The sequence below is a fragment of the Indicator indicator genome, chromosome 3, assembly GCF_027791375.1.
Source record: "Indicator indicator isolate 239-I01 chromosome 3, UM_Iind_1.1, whole genome shotgun sequence".
Lineage (NCBI taxonomy): Eukaryota > Metazoa > Chordata > Aves > Piciformes > Indicatoridae > Indicator > Indicator indicator.
Genome location: NC_072012.1, coordinates 16,827,591 through 16,845,966, shown reverse-complemented (window position 1 = coordinate 16,845,966; position 18,376 = coordinate 16,827,591). Strand labels below are relative to the sequence as shown.

The following is an 18,376-nucleotide window of genomic DNA, read 5'->3' as shown; positions in this document are numbered from 1 at the left end:
TGAACTTACAGGACTTCTTATTTAACGAATTACTAAACAATAATAATTGTGATTATTAAACAACTGGAAAACTAAAAACACTTTTAGTGTTCAAAATCCAAATAGTAGCAATTGTAGGTTTAAAACATCCAGTACTGCCCTGTAGAATTGTCAGACTTCAGAGGTTGTTCTGAATTTCCAAGGTTTCTTAATGAGCATGATCTAACAACAAGCTTATAATTGAAAGGGCACCATCGTATCATTGGAACTGCTGCTGATATTTATACCAATCTCAAGGTAGGCAGTCATGTCTTAAAATACAACCCACACATTCTAACAGTAAGGAAGAAAACTGTCTTCTAAACCAATCCACATAATAGGTCTTTAAAAGGATTTTTGTCAAAAGAAGAGTTTTACTTACTTAACAGTTAGAAAGGGATTTATTTTTTTCAATCACATATGCACAACCCTAAGGTTTTGAAAGCCTACATCAAAACTTGAAAAGTTAAGGATTAGACCACACACGTGTTTTTGTGAACTCAGATAAGTAAAATGCAATGCTTACTTTGAAGCAGAAACATCAATTACATGGAGTGTATCACTCAGGAGTTGTCTTTGTTAATTTATACAAAATTAACAAAGGAGAAAAGTTCACTCATTATTCTGAACATTTCAGCCAAACAAAGTGACAAAATCATGAGAGAATCTAAAGATATGAAATACTCAGAGCTTATTGAGTTGTGCTCAGTATATCTGCATTAAGGCCATATTTTTAATGGTTTGTATTGAACTATTGCATAGCTTAAGTTTTCTTAGAACTTGGAACAGTGGAGATTTATTTCTGCAGGAGCAGCTCTCTGACCTGAACAATGTATAAATCAGTATTTTATACTGGTAATGGGAGAAGAAGGAAGAGGTCAGACATGACTGGCAAAGCTGGATTAAGAAATAGATTTCCAAGTTGCTATTGTAAAGTCTTTTCCAAACTATGACCCATGAAGTGGATTTTTAAGTTAATACAATTCAACAGAAAACAAAACGAACAAACAAAAAAAGGGGTATAAAATGTTTCAGCTATTGCTTAAGCAGGGAAGAAACTTTTAGACCACACTGTGTATTAATTAAAGAAGAAACACGGTGTATTTATCCTCCCTTAAAGTAGCCCTTCCAAGGGATTTGGATGTATTATGTATCCAATTCTCATTTGTTCAGAACTTCAGGTTCTTATGTCAGCTATATTTTAATTTCTGCTTGCTAAGGACTAAGGAACTGGCAGTTAATCGATAGTATAATTAAGGAAGACAACTGTTCTGATTCAGCAGTAACCATTTCACTGTTTGCATGGGGATATTTTGTACAAATAACTTAGTACATTAGAAATACCATGCACATTATGGACAACATATTCATAAAATACAAGCTACATAGAGTCCCCAGTGATTTTACACATTACACATGTTCTCCTAGCCATCAGTACAACTTCCATTCACACAAGACTGCACTGCCCATGTTAACTCTAGCAAAACCACAAAGCCTGTTCTGATGAAACAAATAAACCACTACAACTCAAATTTACAGATAGAAAACATTAGACTAGACCTCACAGGAAGGGAATAAATACAAGATTTATCAAATGAAACTTAACCTTGATATTAGGTGATGATCCCACAAACATATCACAAGGTTTGCTTATTTATCTTCCACTAGCTGAGCTGTACTTTCAGGCAGTATGCGCACACTGGAAAAGGAGTCTAAATGGGTTTGACTGCAGCAATTTGAGGTGGCACCTTTCTGCTAGAAGTTATTCTCCCACAGCAGGATCAGCAGAAGAGACCATGCCTGCTACATGCTGCTTAGCCATTGCTGTTCTTAGCCTGGTGTGAACCTAAGGTGAAATTACTGATGGTTCAAGTTAACACCCATGCTGTGAAACTTCACAGCATAGGAGCCAGAATGCATTCGCTGCTTCTACCACCAAGCCTGCACTCTCTGCAGAGAGCAAGGTGAATAGCTAAGACACTAACCTTACCTAATGTGAGATAAAACTTAACAGAGAATGCACTGATTTCAGTCTCAGCCAGGATGGGTTAACCAGCTCATTCTATCATACAAATGGCAACAACTAAGAGCACAAACACAGACACACACCCAGACCCCATATCGTCTAAATCAAGTGGTGCTTGGGACACTTGATAGCATCCCAAACTAACCAGACAGGAATTCTCCAAGGAGTTCAGGGGACTTTTTGCTGAACCTCTTGATACATGATAGTAGAATACAAACCCCATATTGTTTAATATTCACAAAGGGTTGATACAATGTATACAGTTGTTTTCAGACCCACAAGATTCAGTCCTGAAAGCAGTTACAACACAAGACACGTTACAATTTAGAGCTCAACCCTCTGAGCAAACAGTCCTCAAGACACCTGCCCAAATCACCTAGCCTCCCATTACAGAAAACATGAAAAAAAACCCTCCTTGTAAGGTCCTAAAGTCCTCTGAGAATCATTATTTCACTTACCTCTGAAATGTAAGACTACAAATTTCTCATCTCTCCTACCCCCTTCATTTTCTACGATCCCAGAATCATGAATTCTCAATGCTCACAAATGTTTACCTATTTCAACATACTTTTCAAACTGTTTCCTCACTCCTTTCCTTCTCAGTCTCTTCCCCTGCACTTCATAATGCTGTAGGTTAGACAGTGCAAAACCTAGCATCAGAATTGAGCTAACAACATTACTAGCGCTCCATAAATGCAGAGATAAGGATGAGGATGTTGCTACCTATCTTTTTTTTTTTAATGTATCAACAAACTACAGGAGAAAGAGTGTTATTAGAGTTGCAGGGGAAAAAAGGCAGCTGCTGCACAGCATTAATGCAACCAGTTTCACGTTTTCAACAACACAACTCTTATTGGGTGATAAACTACTTAACATAGGACTATTACCCTTGGTAAACCCTCTATAAAGCATTTAGAATGAGGGCCCTGCATTTGACAAGTCTCCTAAATATTACAGCAATATAAATAAGCACTGAATAATCACTGGAAAACAATCTTTCAGATTCCCTTTTTCTATGAAATCTGCTTTGCTGAAAAAAAACCCCAAACAACAATAACATTAAATTCCAGTAACTTTACTTTCTTTCAGAAAAAGGCTGTACTTTAGAAATGACATGGATTAGACGCGGGTACTACAGTAGGAAACTGTTTTATACAATTAAATCCTTGTGAGCAGATAAAATAAACCCCAAGCACATAATATTTATAATGTTATCTGTAACTGTTGTCCTTGCCTTGCAGCTCTGCAGCAAATTGGTCCTGGCATTTATTTAAGCATGGTGGAGGGAAACAAAGAAGGAGGGATGGAGCTGGGGGAGCTTAAAAGAACAACTAACTAGGTACCGTACTTGAAACGTATATTTCTGTGCCTGAACAACTTTCATACATGGCTATGCATTTTGGTATCAAATATTTATCATTACTGTGCAGCAAAGTTAGATCTTTCAAATAACAGAGAAGTTACCCTCAAAGGGTAGGAAGGGGTTTTTTGACTGTGTGTAAATAAGATTGCCTACTAGAAATCTACTTACGGCTGAGTGAGATCACGAGTAATGAAGTCTGAACTCTTGAAGAGGAGGAAGATGTCACTGAGAGCTTTACACTTCAGAGAGCTGTTCATTGCTATCCAGTAGGCATCCTAATCAGAAAAGATTATCAAAAAAATGCACCTTTACTAGCGGGAAGGAATGCAGGCTGCAGATACATCTAAATATCATGCAACATTCAAAATACATAAAGAAAAATCAGCTGTTACAATAGACAATAGTTGTTGCTTTTCTTATGAATACTCTATTGAAAGCCAAGCAAATCCATTAAGAAAAAAAATAAGTTTTTGCCTTACTGATTCCAGGCACTTTCTTGGAATGCTTGATTGAACACAAGTTTCCCTTGAGAATATTATACAAAACCGTTTGGGTTTTTTTGTTTGTTTGGTTGGTTGTTCGATTGGTTTGGGGTTTGTTTGCTTGTTTTGGGGTTTTGTTTCTTTTTCCTAAAATGGGTTTTTTCATTTTTATCCCAGGTAGTTTCCGGCTACTGTCCTAAATGAGGTGAGTCTGACCATCATGCTGCTATCTGTGAAAAGGATACCAGGGTTTATTATGAACGCTCCAGCTCTAATCCATCAGAACAATTTCCTGTATCATACTCCACTGATAATTTGTCTATGACTTCTTCCTTCATCAGAACCACTAGCCTCTTCCACTTTCCAATGCATTAACATCAAACAAACAAAAATCCTTATGATAACACCTGCTACAAGTTTTGTGAGTCAACATTCTTACCCTTGGAGCACTCCAGTTCAGTTTAGGAAAAACACTGCCACCCAAGGAACTTATTGCTTCTTGAACTTTAGCTGTGAACTCAGGAAATTCTGGTGCCTGAACAAAGATCAACAACAACAAAAAGCTAAATTTCAATACATTTAAGAGTGAAGCGTGGCTGTGTTTAAATATCATTAGAATTACATACTGTAAGATGGATAAAGATGTTTAAAATCAGGAACTAAGAATCCCACAAAATAATGTTTTTGTAGGAATAAATCACTTAAGAATCAATCAACTCTTAACATTCTTCAAGAGAAAGCATGTTTCCAGTTCTGAAATTACTAGCCAGACTCATGAACTTCAGGAGAAAAATCCCCGAAGCTTTGTAACTTTCATCAGGAAAGCTGCAACAGCTGGCAAAGGTGCAAGGCAAATAAATAGACCTTAAACACATGTTGTTTGATACCTGATGGGAGGTTACTGTATATGAATAACATCCAAGAAGATTTAAAACCAAACAAACTTACAAACATTGTTTAGAATTAAGCATCTCTCTAAAAAACCTAAAATACAAATATTGTAGAAGTATTAGAAGATGAAATGGAAGCACTTCTGTATTAGGTCTCTAGTTGCATTTAGGGGCACATAAACCAATGTGAATTTAGGAGTAAATAATTCTGCAGCAGTTTGAGTGACAGCTCCCCATTTAAGCTTTAGTTTTACACAATGTTGTTAGAAACACTTAATTCATCAGCTCTTAAATCAGGTCTTCAAGTAGCTCTTTAACAATCTACTGCATCAAAATACAGGACACACTGCAGAGGGATGGGTTGAACTAGAAAACCTTGTTTTATAAAGATTGGTATCAATACTGTAAACAAAAGAGGGTGAAAAAAAAGCCTACTCAGGGTGCTATAAACACCACTCTGAATGTGGTGCAATGAAAACAAACAAAAATTGAAAAAAAAAGATTGCTGATCTTTAAAATAATATGAAAGGGTTTCAGGCACATGTAAAAGATTTTTCATGTAATAGGATTTATAGGGAAAAAAAAGTATTTAAGAACATTATTTCTGCCTGAGTATTTTTCAGTTCAACTCAAATATAACTTCTAGGAGTTTTTCAAGCAACAATCTACCAAACCAAAGAGATGGTAAAAAGGACGTTGTGAAACTCTACTTTCAGACTCTATTTCTCCAACTCTACCCCTGCTTTTATTGCTGATGTTATATGGTACAGAATATCCCTTAAGACAATTTGAGTTAGCTGTCCTGGCTCTGTCCCTTCTCCTTCTCTTGCCTATCCCTGGCCTAGTTGCTGGGGAGGGGTGTTGGGACAAACTGGGAAAAGATAAAAGCCCACTATGTGAGCACTGTTCAGCACTAGCTGAAGGTCAACTCCATCCCAGCTAGCCCCATCAGTACATCAGCTGTAAAGCTGAAATCTGTATGCAGCACACAATGCTTACCTAACTAAACTTAAACTCCTCCCCCTCTACGCTGCTCTGGTAAGGCCTCATCTGGAGTATTGTGTCCAGTTCTGTGCTCCTCACTTCAAGAAGGACCTCAGAGTGCAGCACAGAGCCACAAAGGTGCTGAAGGGAGTGGAACATCTCCCTTCTGAGGGAAAGGCTGAGGGAGCTGGGTCTCTTTCACTTGGAGAAAAGACTGAGGGGGGGACCTCATTAATGTTTATAAATATGTGAAGGGCAAGTGTTGGGGGGATGGAGCCAGGCTCTTCTCAGTAACGTCCAATGATAGGACAAAGGGCAATGTGTGCAAGCTGGAGCACAGGAGGTTCTACGTGAACATAAGGAAAAGCTTTCTCACTGTGAGGATGACAGAGCATTGGAACAGGCTGCCCAGAGAGGTTGTGGAGTCTCCTCTGGACACATTCAAGACCCACTTGGATGTGTTCCTGTGTGAGCTGCCCTAGGTGACCATGCTTTGGCAGGGGAATTAGACTGGATGATCTTTTGAGGTCCCTTCCAGCCCCTAACATTCTGTGAAACCACTTGGCCTATTTCTTTCTGAAGTGTATCATACCTCCTGATTACTCATTTTCTTGTACACTATAATGAAACCTGTTTCAAAAGTCTAATATTATTTCTTTAGAAGTGTTAACACAAGCTGCACAAAAGGTATGATGGGATACTAAAATCCTTGCTCTCAATAATTTACAGTCTCAGTTATCTACTTCATCAAAGCTTAGGTATTTGAACTGAAGCTATTAGTGTGTGCAAATCTAGCTTGTATTAGTTTTAAAACCCAGGCTACAAATTCTGTGCAAGCTCACACACAACTCAGAGCAGGGCTGTGTTTTTATTACATCTAATCCAATGTGAGCAATTCCACACTACATTAGGGAGCTAACAGGACTGAAATAATAGTATCAATGGCAGACAGGTGACTCAAGTATATTAACTCTGAAAATGATAGGGCAACAGCAAGTTTCAAAAACAGGTGTAAAAAAAATATCAAGGAAGCCTAATTTGTATCAGTTATGACCCTGATTCTAAGCCAGCCACAGTGCAAGAAAAGAATAAAGGCAGGGGAGGGAAACAAAGAAACAAACAACAAAAAACAACCACAACAAACCATGACAGATGGAAACGTATTTAGGAAGAAATAATGGCACAGGTGTAAGAGAAGAACTGTGAAAATTGAGCTGCAGGGGCTTCATTCCTGTTGCATCCAATCTGATTGAGTAATTGGGAGATATTCAAAGTGGTGAAAATGAAAGACAGATAAATTTAGAGCCATGCTTTAGTTAATTTCCTATAGTCTAACATGTGTATGATTGTTGCGGATGAAGAGAAGCATTTTATTTTTAGTTAAACATAATTAAGCCAGCAAAACTTCTTGAAAGTCACAGACATCTACACTGCCATCTATCTAGAATTGTCTGAAAAACGTTAAATACAGCAATAGATCTCTTTAATTAGTAACAAGTTCATATAGCAAGGTTGCAGAAAAGATACTGCTGACAAACCCACGTCAGGCTTTTACAGGACCTTACCTTTAGGGTTGTAGTATTCTCATCATCTGACCACTGTTAAAGATAAAAACAAATCAAAGCTTACTGTTTTCCTGGTTTCCTCCTTTATATTTATGAGAACATCAGAATTCAGGCTTCCTACAACATGTAAATGAAATCATTGCCCTGGAGCTCCTGTAGAATACCATCACCATCCTCCGATTATGGTGAGAGTAAAAGTATTGTATATCCAGCAGAAGTACTGTTCTAAAGTATAGACAAAAGAAGACACTTATATATTTTAATTGTGATTTATATCACAAATTCGGACATTTCCCAACTCAGTCTTCCCTGTCTAAAGTTTGTCTTCAGCTCCAGCACTTCCATCCTTCAACCCCATGATCCAGTAGTTTCACTCACATACTTTTCATCTCCTTTTTGACCTTCTGACAGCCTGTGCTTACAACACTTTTGCACATTTTTCTACTAGAACATCTTTCTGAATTATTATGGCCGCAGAAAATTTCATTGCTTCATCAAACAACTCCTGCAAATGTACTCTTCCTCTAATTTTTCAGGGCATGAAACAGCGTTAAGTTCAATTCCAACATCCTTCAACATTCCTTACTCATTATTGCAAATGCAAGTATCAAAAAATAAAATAAATAAATAGTCTTCTTTGAAAGAGCATAGAAACATTTTAAACATTACCTAACATCACACTATAAATAATGGTGGTTTAAAGTTTTTCAAGGCAACTACTACGTGGTTATTATTTTTGTGAAGTATTCTCCTAACCTACATGTTATGAAGAAAAGGCATCACCCTTGATTTTTCTCAAAAGACTTGACATTTTATACTGACCTGTATTTCCTCTGCATCATCACTCCCTTCCGGAGCATGACTTGGTGGATCATCTCTAAGAGAATAAATTATCAGGAAAAAAAATTAAGCACTGGAGTTTGACTCTACCATATACAACATCAGCATCTACCAGCAGTTGATTTAAAAATGTTTTTGTGAGAGGATTAAGCCTCAAAACCCCCACAAGAGAGAAAAAATCAGAGCAAGCCAGTACAGAAAACTGAATACTGAACACTCTGGCATTAGACTTCAACCCTACCCAAAACACTTGGCTTCTTTCAAATTACCTTCTGCCTTGAAAACACTGAAATTGAAGCTTTTCAACACCCTGTTAACAATTCCTTTATAACATTACTGTACTCTGATAGAAGCAAATATTAAACAAACTTCCTTTTATAAAAAACAAGTTCAATTTAATTTATGCTTTGCCTCAATACTCTTTTTTCCAAGGAAAAGTTTATAAAACTCGAGTTTCAGATGTGGTGGTGTGAATATCTGGTTCTGAAAAGAAAATGTTCTTGCACTCCATACACAGGAAAGAAGATCCTACAGAAAGTGGATACATAGTCATTAGCTGCTTCCTGAAAAATTCCTTTTTCTACACAAATGACATTTGATGGTATAAGCACCAGCATGCCTGGGAGAAAGCACTTGGCTTGCACTTGGAGTTTTCGGTGACTTTTGATGTTCCTTAGCCAATATAACTGTGAAGATCTTAAAGGAGAAGACCAAGCTTTTGAAGACTTAGTCACAGCAACTCAGTGTAACAAACATGATGTCAAATGTACATCCTTGCCAAAAGTCAACTTTTTTACTAGCCAAGTCTCTACTGTTCCTTAATGCACTTTCATAGGGATTAAGCTATCAATTAGTTCTAGAGGTCAGATATCAATTTACTGAAGATTAAAAGGAATCTTGGTCTGACAGCAAGAAGATGACATTCAATCCTAGCTAAAAAAGTTCAATTCTGAGAAAAAAATAGTTCCTAAAAGGGATTATAAATGTGAAATATCTTCAAAAATATTATTTCAGTTAATTATACATCTGTCCATTATTCTATTGAAGGCAGCAGAAACTGTTTGCATAACACAGCTGTAGTCAAATCCTCAACTTTTCTGAAGGCTTATTAAAAATTAAATGGGTGCTGCTTAGTTGCATAATTCTGCAGAAGCAGGTGATATTACTTCTTACCCAAAAACGTTAAAGAAAACAATACTAATTTTCTGGATATCTTTTATTAAAAAAAAATAAAATTAAAAATTCGAAGGGACTTTTCATCTTTACAAGGTGTTTAAACAGCTTCAACTTTATACAAGTTGATTCCTGAGAAATTAGATACACCTCACTTACAGTCACAGCTTAATTGGCTGCTCTGTGAGAGACAAACTACCACTTAGGAAAAGATGGAGCATGGACTGATTTCTGAGTCTAATCATTAGCAAGATGTATGCATGCAATAGTCATTTTACAAGGAAGCCAGATCATAAGCAGAAAACAAAGCACAAAGCCTGGCTTCTTATCAACTGTTTCTCATATCTATCCATCTTATTATTCCCTATCCAAAATCTTGGCGTTCAGCCTTGTCATATGCATGGGCTACAGAATGCCAGGATTGAGTCTAACCGCCCTGCCAAAGCAGGATCACCTTGGGCAGGCCACACAGGAATGCATCCAGGTGGGTTTTGAATGTCACCAGAGAAGGGGACTCCACAACCTCTCTGGACAGCCTGTGCCAGTGCTCCTCATATTGAGGAAAGAACTGCCCCTATTTGGTCTGGAATCATGTGTATTAAATGGATTTTAGGATCTGTATCAGGCACCAGCAAGCTGAATTTTATTAACAGCAACAGCCTCCTCCCTGGGGGTATTCAAGGCCAGGCCGGATGAGGCCTTGATCAGCCAAGTCTAGTTGAGAGGCATCCCTGCCCATGGCAGGGAGGTTGGAGTAGATGATCCCTAAGGTCCCTTCCAACCTGGGCCATTCTATGATCCTAGGATTCACATGCTCATATGCTATGAGGATTACTGCAGCCAGATTAGTCAAATTAGAAAATTCATTATGCAAAACATAATGTGTGTATACAAAATAGCACTGTGACTACAAAATAGTATTAATACTTGGAAGGTGGGGGGGAAAACACCTCTTTACCTTCCAGAAACCACAAGCGTTCCATCATCCAGCAAATATTCTTTGACATTCTCTGGTAGGGGAAGTATGACACTGGAATAAAAATTATCATTTCTTTCATAAATTATTATTACTATTACTTGTTAAAATAATAACAAGAGTTGAATAAAAAGAATTTGTTTAATAGACTATATCTCAATAACAGTATGCTTTATTCTCTAACACTATTAATAAAAGCACATCTCTTCCCTCTCCCCTTCCCCCTCACCCTTCCCCCTTCCCTTCCAGAATCCTTTCCCCAAAAATCAATGCCTATTTTCCCTCCAGGAAAGTAGAGGAGAGATAGGCAAAAAATTTAGATGAAATGCACAAAAATGCCCCACTGCTTCCAAGCTCTAAGAAATTTGAAGTGAGGACACAACACCTTGTTCAAGCCAAAGGTTTCCTTTCTGAGATCCAAACCAAAACTGGCCTACACCACCTCAATGTTCCAAAAATGCAGGGCTCTCACTAAACTTACCAAAAACAAGCATATGCTAAACACTAAAAAGCATATCAGATTAATGCTTTGATTACTAAAAGCCTGGTGTTAGTGCTTTTTGATCCAACAGGGCAACTAATTTGAGCTTGACTTTCCTGAGTTACTGGTAGCTCTTGTAAGCCGCAGCAGCAACTTTGAAACTGCAATTTGCTACAGCTTCCAGAACCACACAGAAATACTAAGTCAGTCACTAGGTTTGGTGTGTTCAGTCTGTTCCCTTGAGCAACCAAGTGGGAACAGCAGCGGATGTAGCATTAGCTGGTGCTCAGTGCATAGTCCCACCAGGAGAGCAGGGAGCACAGGGGTGCTGGGCCTGCCCCCGAGGCTGCCCGAAACAACTCTTTCAGGGTGCAGGGATGAGATCCCAATTCCTGGGGTTCCAGCTTGACCAAGCCGTCCCCATCTCCATCCCAGCTGCGCCCCAAAGAGGTCCCCTGTACCTCACTCAAACCTGCCTCAACGCAAGCCCATTTCTCAACCTACCCCCGAATAGTTCCGCACACCGCCTCACCCCACCCCTCACTCCAGTCCTACACGCCCCATAATCTTCCCCGCTACACAGCTCCCCTGCAACAGCTTCTCCCGGCCTAAGCCTACACACAGCCCAGCCCCACACCGCTGAGGGCCCAGTCGCCCCCAGCCCCACACCGCGCTTCTCACTCCCCTCACCTGCGGATGGTGACGGCCCGGAAGAGCGGGTACCACACGGAGAACTGGCAGTGTGCTACCTGTTCCTTCTTCATCCTCCCCCTCAATCCAAGTCAACCCAACTCGGCCCGGTCCGACTCGACCCGTTTCGGCCCGCTGCTCCCGGAAGCTCCCGCTCCGCCCGGAACCTCCGCCGCAGCTCTCGGCTGTACCCGGTCCGCCATCGGCGCCGCACACAGAGCGGCGCCACGCGGCCCCGCCTGAGGGGCGCACAGGGCTGCCGCCTCCCCTCACTTCATCTCCCTTCACCTCAGCTGTTGCCGCTGCCGTCTCGACACTGCTCGCTGACGAGCCCGCCCGGCCTTCCCCGACTTCACCGCACCTGCCCGCCACAGCGGGCCCCCCTCGCCTGCCGGGCGCTCTCCCGGCCTCGTACGTTTGGCGTGGCCCAAGACGGGGGTTTCTAGGCGGCTAAGGCTGAAAACACGGGTGGCCTTACGGGAGCAGCGGGTGGTGTTCCTAGTAGGCTTTGCTTTCTTGCTTTACGTGTGTTTTGTGTAAGGTTTCAACTGTCCAGTGTTATAACCGTTCTCCAGCTCTGTTTAGCAGCTTTACCAGTGATCTGGATGAGGGAACCAAGTGCACCTCAGTGAGTTTGCAGAAGACACCAAGTTGGGTGAAAGCGTGGGTGTGCTTATGAGTAGGAAGGATCTGCAGAGGGATCTGGATGGGCTGGATTGGTGGGTTGTAGCCAGCTGTATGAGGTTCAACAAGGCCAAGTGCTGAGTCCTGCTCTTGGGTCACAACACCACCATGCTTGGGGAGAGTGGCAGGAAAGCAACCCAGTGTAAAATTACCTGGAAGTGTTGGTCAGCAGCTGGTTGAATATGAGCCAGCAGTGCGCCCAGGTGACCAAGACAGCCAACAGCATCCTGGCTGGGATAACAAATAATGTGGCTAACAAGACCAGAGAGGTGATTGTTCCCCTGTAGCTGGCACTAGTGAAGCTGCACCTTGAATACTGTGTTCAGGTTCAGGTCCCTCACTGCAAGAAGGGCATTGAGTTACTGGAACGTGTCCAAAGAAAGGCTGGTGAAGAGCCTAGAGCACAAGCTTTCTGAGGAGCAGCTGAGGGAACTGGGCTGGTTTAGACTGGAGGAGACTCAGGGAAGACCTTGTTGCTTTACAGCTCACCTGAGGTTATAGCGAGGTGGGGGTCAGCCTGTTCTCCCAATTACAAGACATGGGACAAGAGGAAATGTCCTCAAGTTGTTGCCAGGTTTAGACTGGGCATTAGGAAACATTTCTAACCCTAAAGGTTTGTTAAGTACTGGAATATGTTCCCTGGGGAAGTGGTTGAGTTCACATTCATGGAGGTATTTAGAAGATGTGCAGATGTAGTGGACTTGGCAGCACATGGTAAACAGTTGGACTCAAAGGTGTTTTACAAGCTACAAAGTTTTGTGGTTCTGTAACAGATCTTTACAGCAATAGTTTCTCCTCAAACAAGGCTGCATTTCATTTTATTTTGCAGAGAGTCAAGTAATAACTGAATAATATGTTCTTTTTAAGCTCCGTGGTTCTGCTGTCATTTCTGTGCCTGCATGTCCCCAGTGTGGAGGTCCGAGTTATTTCCATCTGGTGCTTTCTTCAAATGCTTTTACATCTGCTGTCTGAGGTTGTCTTCCCAAGCCCTCTCACCCATCATCTGGAAGGTTGATAACAATATGGAGATGCTGCCAACCCTCTCCTGCTTATGCAAGATAGTCTTTGCTGTTCTCTGTTCTACAGGGCAAAAGCCAGTTATTCTTCCACATTTTATTTGGTGCTGAGCAGATTATCTATGCTGTTAAATACCATGACAAAAATGAAGCATTTTCCTCCATTTTCTCCCTCTCCCCCACCAACTTCTGCTAATTAGTTTCTTTATGCTAGAGTCACATGGTTGAAATGCAACTTCATTGACCAATGGTAACAAGTGCCTTAGGAGCTTTTAATGATGTTTGCCTTCAGCACATGTATCTCAGTGTGCCGGTGGTTAAATTGTGCCTAAAACACTGCTAGTGTCCCTTTTGCACATTCTTTGTAAGTAATCCTGTGTTTTATGTTGAGCTTAGGACGCCTTTGCTGAGTTTCAATTCAAGGTGATTTGTGTGGATCACAGAATATCTCTTGAAAAGTCATTTAGCCAAGCTAATCCATCTGTGATGACTTGAATTAGGTTAATGTAAAGCCCTGGTAGCTTGGCTATTCTCTAAGCTAATTCAGCCTCAGTTGCTTATGATTTTAACTCCTGGAATGGGTAATTTAGAAATCTTAAAATGGTTGTATGGTGCCTTGAAAAGAAGCTACTCAATACGGGAATAAACAATGGGAATAAAGTTACACCTTTTGTAAATCTTAGGCCTTTTTCAGGCCTGAGTTTGATCCCCACATGGAATAAATGGTGTGATTTGCCAGCAGTGGCCTGTAACACAGGCCATAAAAATAACCAGGAAAGGTAGAAGCAGGCCAAACGTCTTATTTTCATGGTCTATAGTTCAAATGCAGTTGATTTGTGCTAAGAAAGCTGATGAATGTGGACACTTTGATGTGGTCTTAACTGCTAAAAAAATATGTTTTTATAAATGTATCCATCATCTTTGGAAGATTCTGGGGAATGGGAAAGGTGCCTGAGGACTAGAGGAAAGCGAGAGTCACTCTAGCCTTCAAAAAGGGTGAGAAGGTAGTCCCAGGAAAATACAGACCAGTCAGCCTCACTTCCATCCCTGGAAAGGTGTTTGGAGCAGCTCATTCTAGAGATCATCTCTTAGCACATAGAGGAAGATAAGGTTGCCAGGAGCATCCAACATGGATTTACCAAGAGGAAGTCATGTTTGACTAATCTGATAGCCTTCTGTGATGGTGTGACTCAATGAGTGGATGCAGGGAGAGCAGTGGATGTTATTATCTTTGACTAAAGGCTTTTGATGCTGTCTTCCATAACTTCCTCATGGCCAAGCTCAGGAAGTGTGTCTTAGAAGAATAGTGAGGTGAATTGTGACCTGTCTAAACAATAGAGATCAGAGGATCGTGATCAACGGTGTGGAGTCCAGTTGGAGACCTGTAGCTAGAGGTGTTTCCCAGGGGTCAGTGCTGGGTGCAGTCTCGTTCAACATCTTCATCAATGACCTGGACCACGAGACAAAGTGTACCCTCAGCAAGTTTGCTGATGATGCAAAACTGGGAGGAGTGGCTGGCCCACTTGAAGACTGTGCTGCCATTTAGTGTGACCTGGACAGCTAGGCAAAGACTAACCTAAAGAGTTCAACAAGGGTAAGTGTAGAGTCCTGCTCCTGGGGAAGAGTAAGACCATTAACCAGTACAGGTTAGGGGTTAGCTTGCTGGAGAGTAGCTCAACAGAGAAAGACCTTGAAGTCCTGGTTGGTAAGTTCTCCATGCAACAGCAATGTGTCCTGAAGGCCAAGGCGGCCAACAGTATACTCAGGTGCATTAAGTGTGGCCAGCAGGTAAAGGGAGGTTCTTCTTCCCCCTACTCAGCCCTAGTTAGACCACATATTGTGCACAGTTCTGGGCTTCCCAGTTCAAGAGGGACGGGGAACTTCTTGAGAGAGTTCAGTGGAGTGCTACAAGGATGGTTAAGGGACTGGAGCATCTCTTTAAAAGGAATGACTGAGAGGCCTGGGACTGTTTAGTCTAGAGAAGGCTGAGAGGGGACCTTATGAGTGTCTACAAACATCTGAAGGGTGGCTGTCAGGAGAATGGAGCCAGTCTCTTTTCAGTGATACCCAGTGATAAGATGAGGGGCAATGAATGTAAATTCAATCACAGGAAATTCCATCTCAACATGAGAAAAGACTTCTTTACTCTGAGGGTTGACAGAGCACTGGAGCAGGCTGCCTGGATAGGTTGTGGAGTCTCCTTCTCTAGAGGTGTTCAAAACCCACCTGGATGCATTCCTGTGTGACTTGCCTGAAGTCAGCCTGCTTTGCAGGGAGGTTGGACTCGATCTGTGATGGTCTGTTCCAACCCCTGGCATTCTATGGTTCTGTTACATAGTTCATGTACTCCTAAGTCAGGTAGTCTTGTTCCCAGGATGCAGTGCAAGCTGTGTTGCATTTTTTATTCAAATGATGCAGTGGTAATGAGGTAGAAGAACCTTCCTGCCTGAGGGCTGCAAGACAAAGTCTCTTCTGAAACCAGACATATGGCTTTAGAAGCCTTGCACTGTAGTGTTCATTTTCAGTTGCAGCTGATTTTGTTTATGAACAAAAGGTGTTGCCACCCTTGACGGCACGACTAATGTGAGATGCCAGAATCACAGCCTTCGTTGAGCCAAATGGTACTTTAGCTTTAACAGCAGAAAATCTGTCTTCTATACAGTCAGCTGAATTAGGAAATAATTACTTTTTTCATGGGCTTTTTAAGAAGTCACACATCCGTAGAGTTATTGCACCCACTTGTGGACGAGATCAAAACTACAGGAGCTGGAATATGAGTCTTCCTTTTTTCCTCATTTTCACCTTAGATTTTAATGATAATTCAAACAACTGAAGCTGTATGTTTTTTTGTTATTTTAAATTGCAAAGCACCCTTGAATCTGTCCTCTGCAGAAGAGAGTGATCTGTATTGAGATTAGGTTCTGCCGTGAGATGAGGTTCTAGTATGTGTTTGTAATTGATACAGGTCAGTATTAATACTGTTGTACAAACATTGCTATAGCTGGTGGTGGGATTTGGGGTACAATTGAGCTAATCCATTGCTTGAGAAAGATGTCTGATACCTGCAAGCTTACATAGAAGGATTACTATGATCAATGGAATGGCATTCCCTGTGAGGGGAGACTAAGAAGACTAAAACTTATTCAGCCTGATCAAACAACAAAAATATGTTTATATCGTCAGTCTAAAAGGCTATGATTCTTTCCAAACTAGGAGGTGAGTTTGTTGTCAGTAGGCCGTGAGGGGTTTATATTTTAAAAGCTGTGTGCTTAGGGCATCACACAGAGCCTCCTTTAACTCTTCCCTCCGGATGGCCAGAAATCTCTTGGAACTGCTTTGCTGGGCTGTGCTTCTTTTGCATAAATTTGGTGGAAAGCTTGGTCTTGTGTTTTAGAGCCACAGAAAGACAACATAGCTATTGGCCAGCTACAGCTCTTAAATCTAAAGTGAAGAGAGTTTGAGCCATTGCTGGCTCGAGAAAAAGTGTGTAATAGCTGATTGAACCAACTTGGGATAGTAATCAGAAGATAAGCAAGTGAGGCTCTAGTACAGATTTTCATACAAATAGTAAGGTATGGTTTAAATTAGGAATACAACTTAATTTAACAAATAGTAAGTAAACCTACGTAGTTTTAAGATGGATCTTCATTGCTTGAAGAAAGATACTTTTGAAAGAGCAGAATTAGGTTTCCTTGTCAGGCCTTAACATTATGTAAAAACAATTTGAACGTTTGACCACATGACCTATTTCATCGATAAAGACTGTCTTAAGAATTAAGAAAGAGCTTCTCTTGTCTACATACCGAGGAAGTGGATTTATGTACATTAGTTTTAATCCTGATAATCAGAAATATTTTTTACTACCTGTTCCTTTTAACTATTTTATGGAATGAAATTTTGTGAAACGCAAATTTAATATGCAAGAAAGCTGATTGTTCCTGCGTACTCTTAAATGTTTCACAAACGTGCAGCAGATGTTATCATAAAAGGATAAAGATGAAGTAAAAAATGAACGTGCTAAAACTGGGAGTGAAAGAGCAGGTGATTACTCACTTTTGGTACTATTCTTTGTTAGAGATCCCACAGAGCCTTATTAAACCCTAGCTGAAGTCAACAGACTCCTGTTGACTTTATGGGAAGTCTACAACCAGCAATGCTGTGAATGATAGAGATTAGTAAGATCATCTCATCTCTCCTCTGTTAAAACTCATTTGCTTCTATGCATTGTCATCTTGCTTATGATTTGTGCTGCTTTTCAGGACTTCAAGTATTACAGCTTGATATCAGAGATGAGCTTCCTTGGAATAAGAGTGTGTGTGTGCTGAAAGTGCCCCATAGCTCCACAGTGAGGCAGGGGATTAATGGTGACTCTAATGCACAATATTTTTCTGCTCTCTGGTGTGCCATTCAGCTAGAACTGGATTGAAAGAGTGAGTGGATAATCATATCTTCCTAGGGAGTATTAGGATGCAGGTTGAGGTATTGAGCTGCAGGTGCAGAGCCTTGCTTTGGGCATGCATTCAACTGCTCTTTGCACAGTGTTAGCCACATCATTCCCAGTAGGACAATCTGCCATGCTTCGGTCATGTTAACTTAATGTGCCACCTAGATTTGCCACACACAGGTGACTTTTTGACCTTATTTTCTGGGGGAGGAATTGAGTAATTTACGTGTTTATTTGTGATGTGTGTAACATGGAGGTACTTTGTAGTTCAAATTCTTTCTCAATAGCTGGCAACTTTTGTCCCTGAAGCCCTCTTGGTGTAAGATTTTTTTCCACTCTGACAGTGGAGCATGTAGTCCTGCTGTGGTAATGCTGTGTGAGAGGGTACTTCATCCACATCAGAATGAAACAATTTGACTGAAATGGATCCATTTTGTCTCTGTGTTTGTCTGACCCTTGAAGAGTTAAGGAGCGTGTCTTCAGCCAGTATAGCCTCTTGGCAGCTGAGAGGACTGTTACAATACTGTCAGGGATTTAATCCAAACTTCCGCTGCTCCTTTCAATTCTTTGACCCTGAAACCATGCATTGGAGCTGAGGGTGAATTGTACTTGCCATCACACTTCCCTAACTTTCTCCAGTAAGTTTTCTCTGTTAATTTAGAATGCTGAAATGAACCTTTCAACTTTACTCTGAAAGCAAATATTGACTTTGTTTCATAGTAATCTGGACTCTGCACAGGAGGA

General features: G+C 40.8%; 1 protein-coding gene across 1 annotated transcript in view; it reads right to left on the bottom strand.

The window, feature by feature from the left end:
* Positions 1–11,562, bottom strand: part of CDC123 (cell division cycle 123) — a 33,893-nt gene extending 22,331 nt beyond the window's left edge. The window contains exons 1-6 of the mRNA XM_054399827.1: positions 11,489–11,562; positions 10,300–10,371; positions 8,151–8,205; positions 7,329–7,361; positions 4,329–4,424; positions 3,576–3,682 (exon numbers count right to left, since the gene is read on the bottom strand). Coding sequence (XP_054255802.1) covers positions 3,576–3,682; positions 4,329–4,424; positions 7,329–7,361; positions 8,151–8,205; positions 10,300–10,371; positions 11,489–11,562 — 437 coding nt within the window. The remainder of the gene's footprint in view (positions 1–3,575; positions 3,683–4,328; positions 4,425–7,328; positions 7,362–8,150; positions 8,206–10,299; positions 10,372–11,488) is intronic.
* Between the last annotated feature and the right edge of the window lie 6,814 nt (positions 11,563–18,376).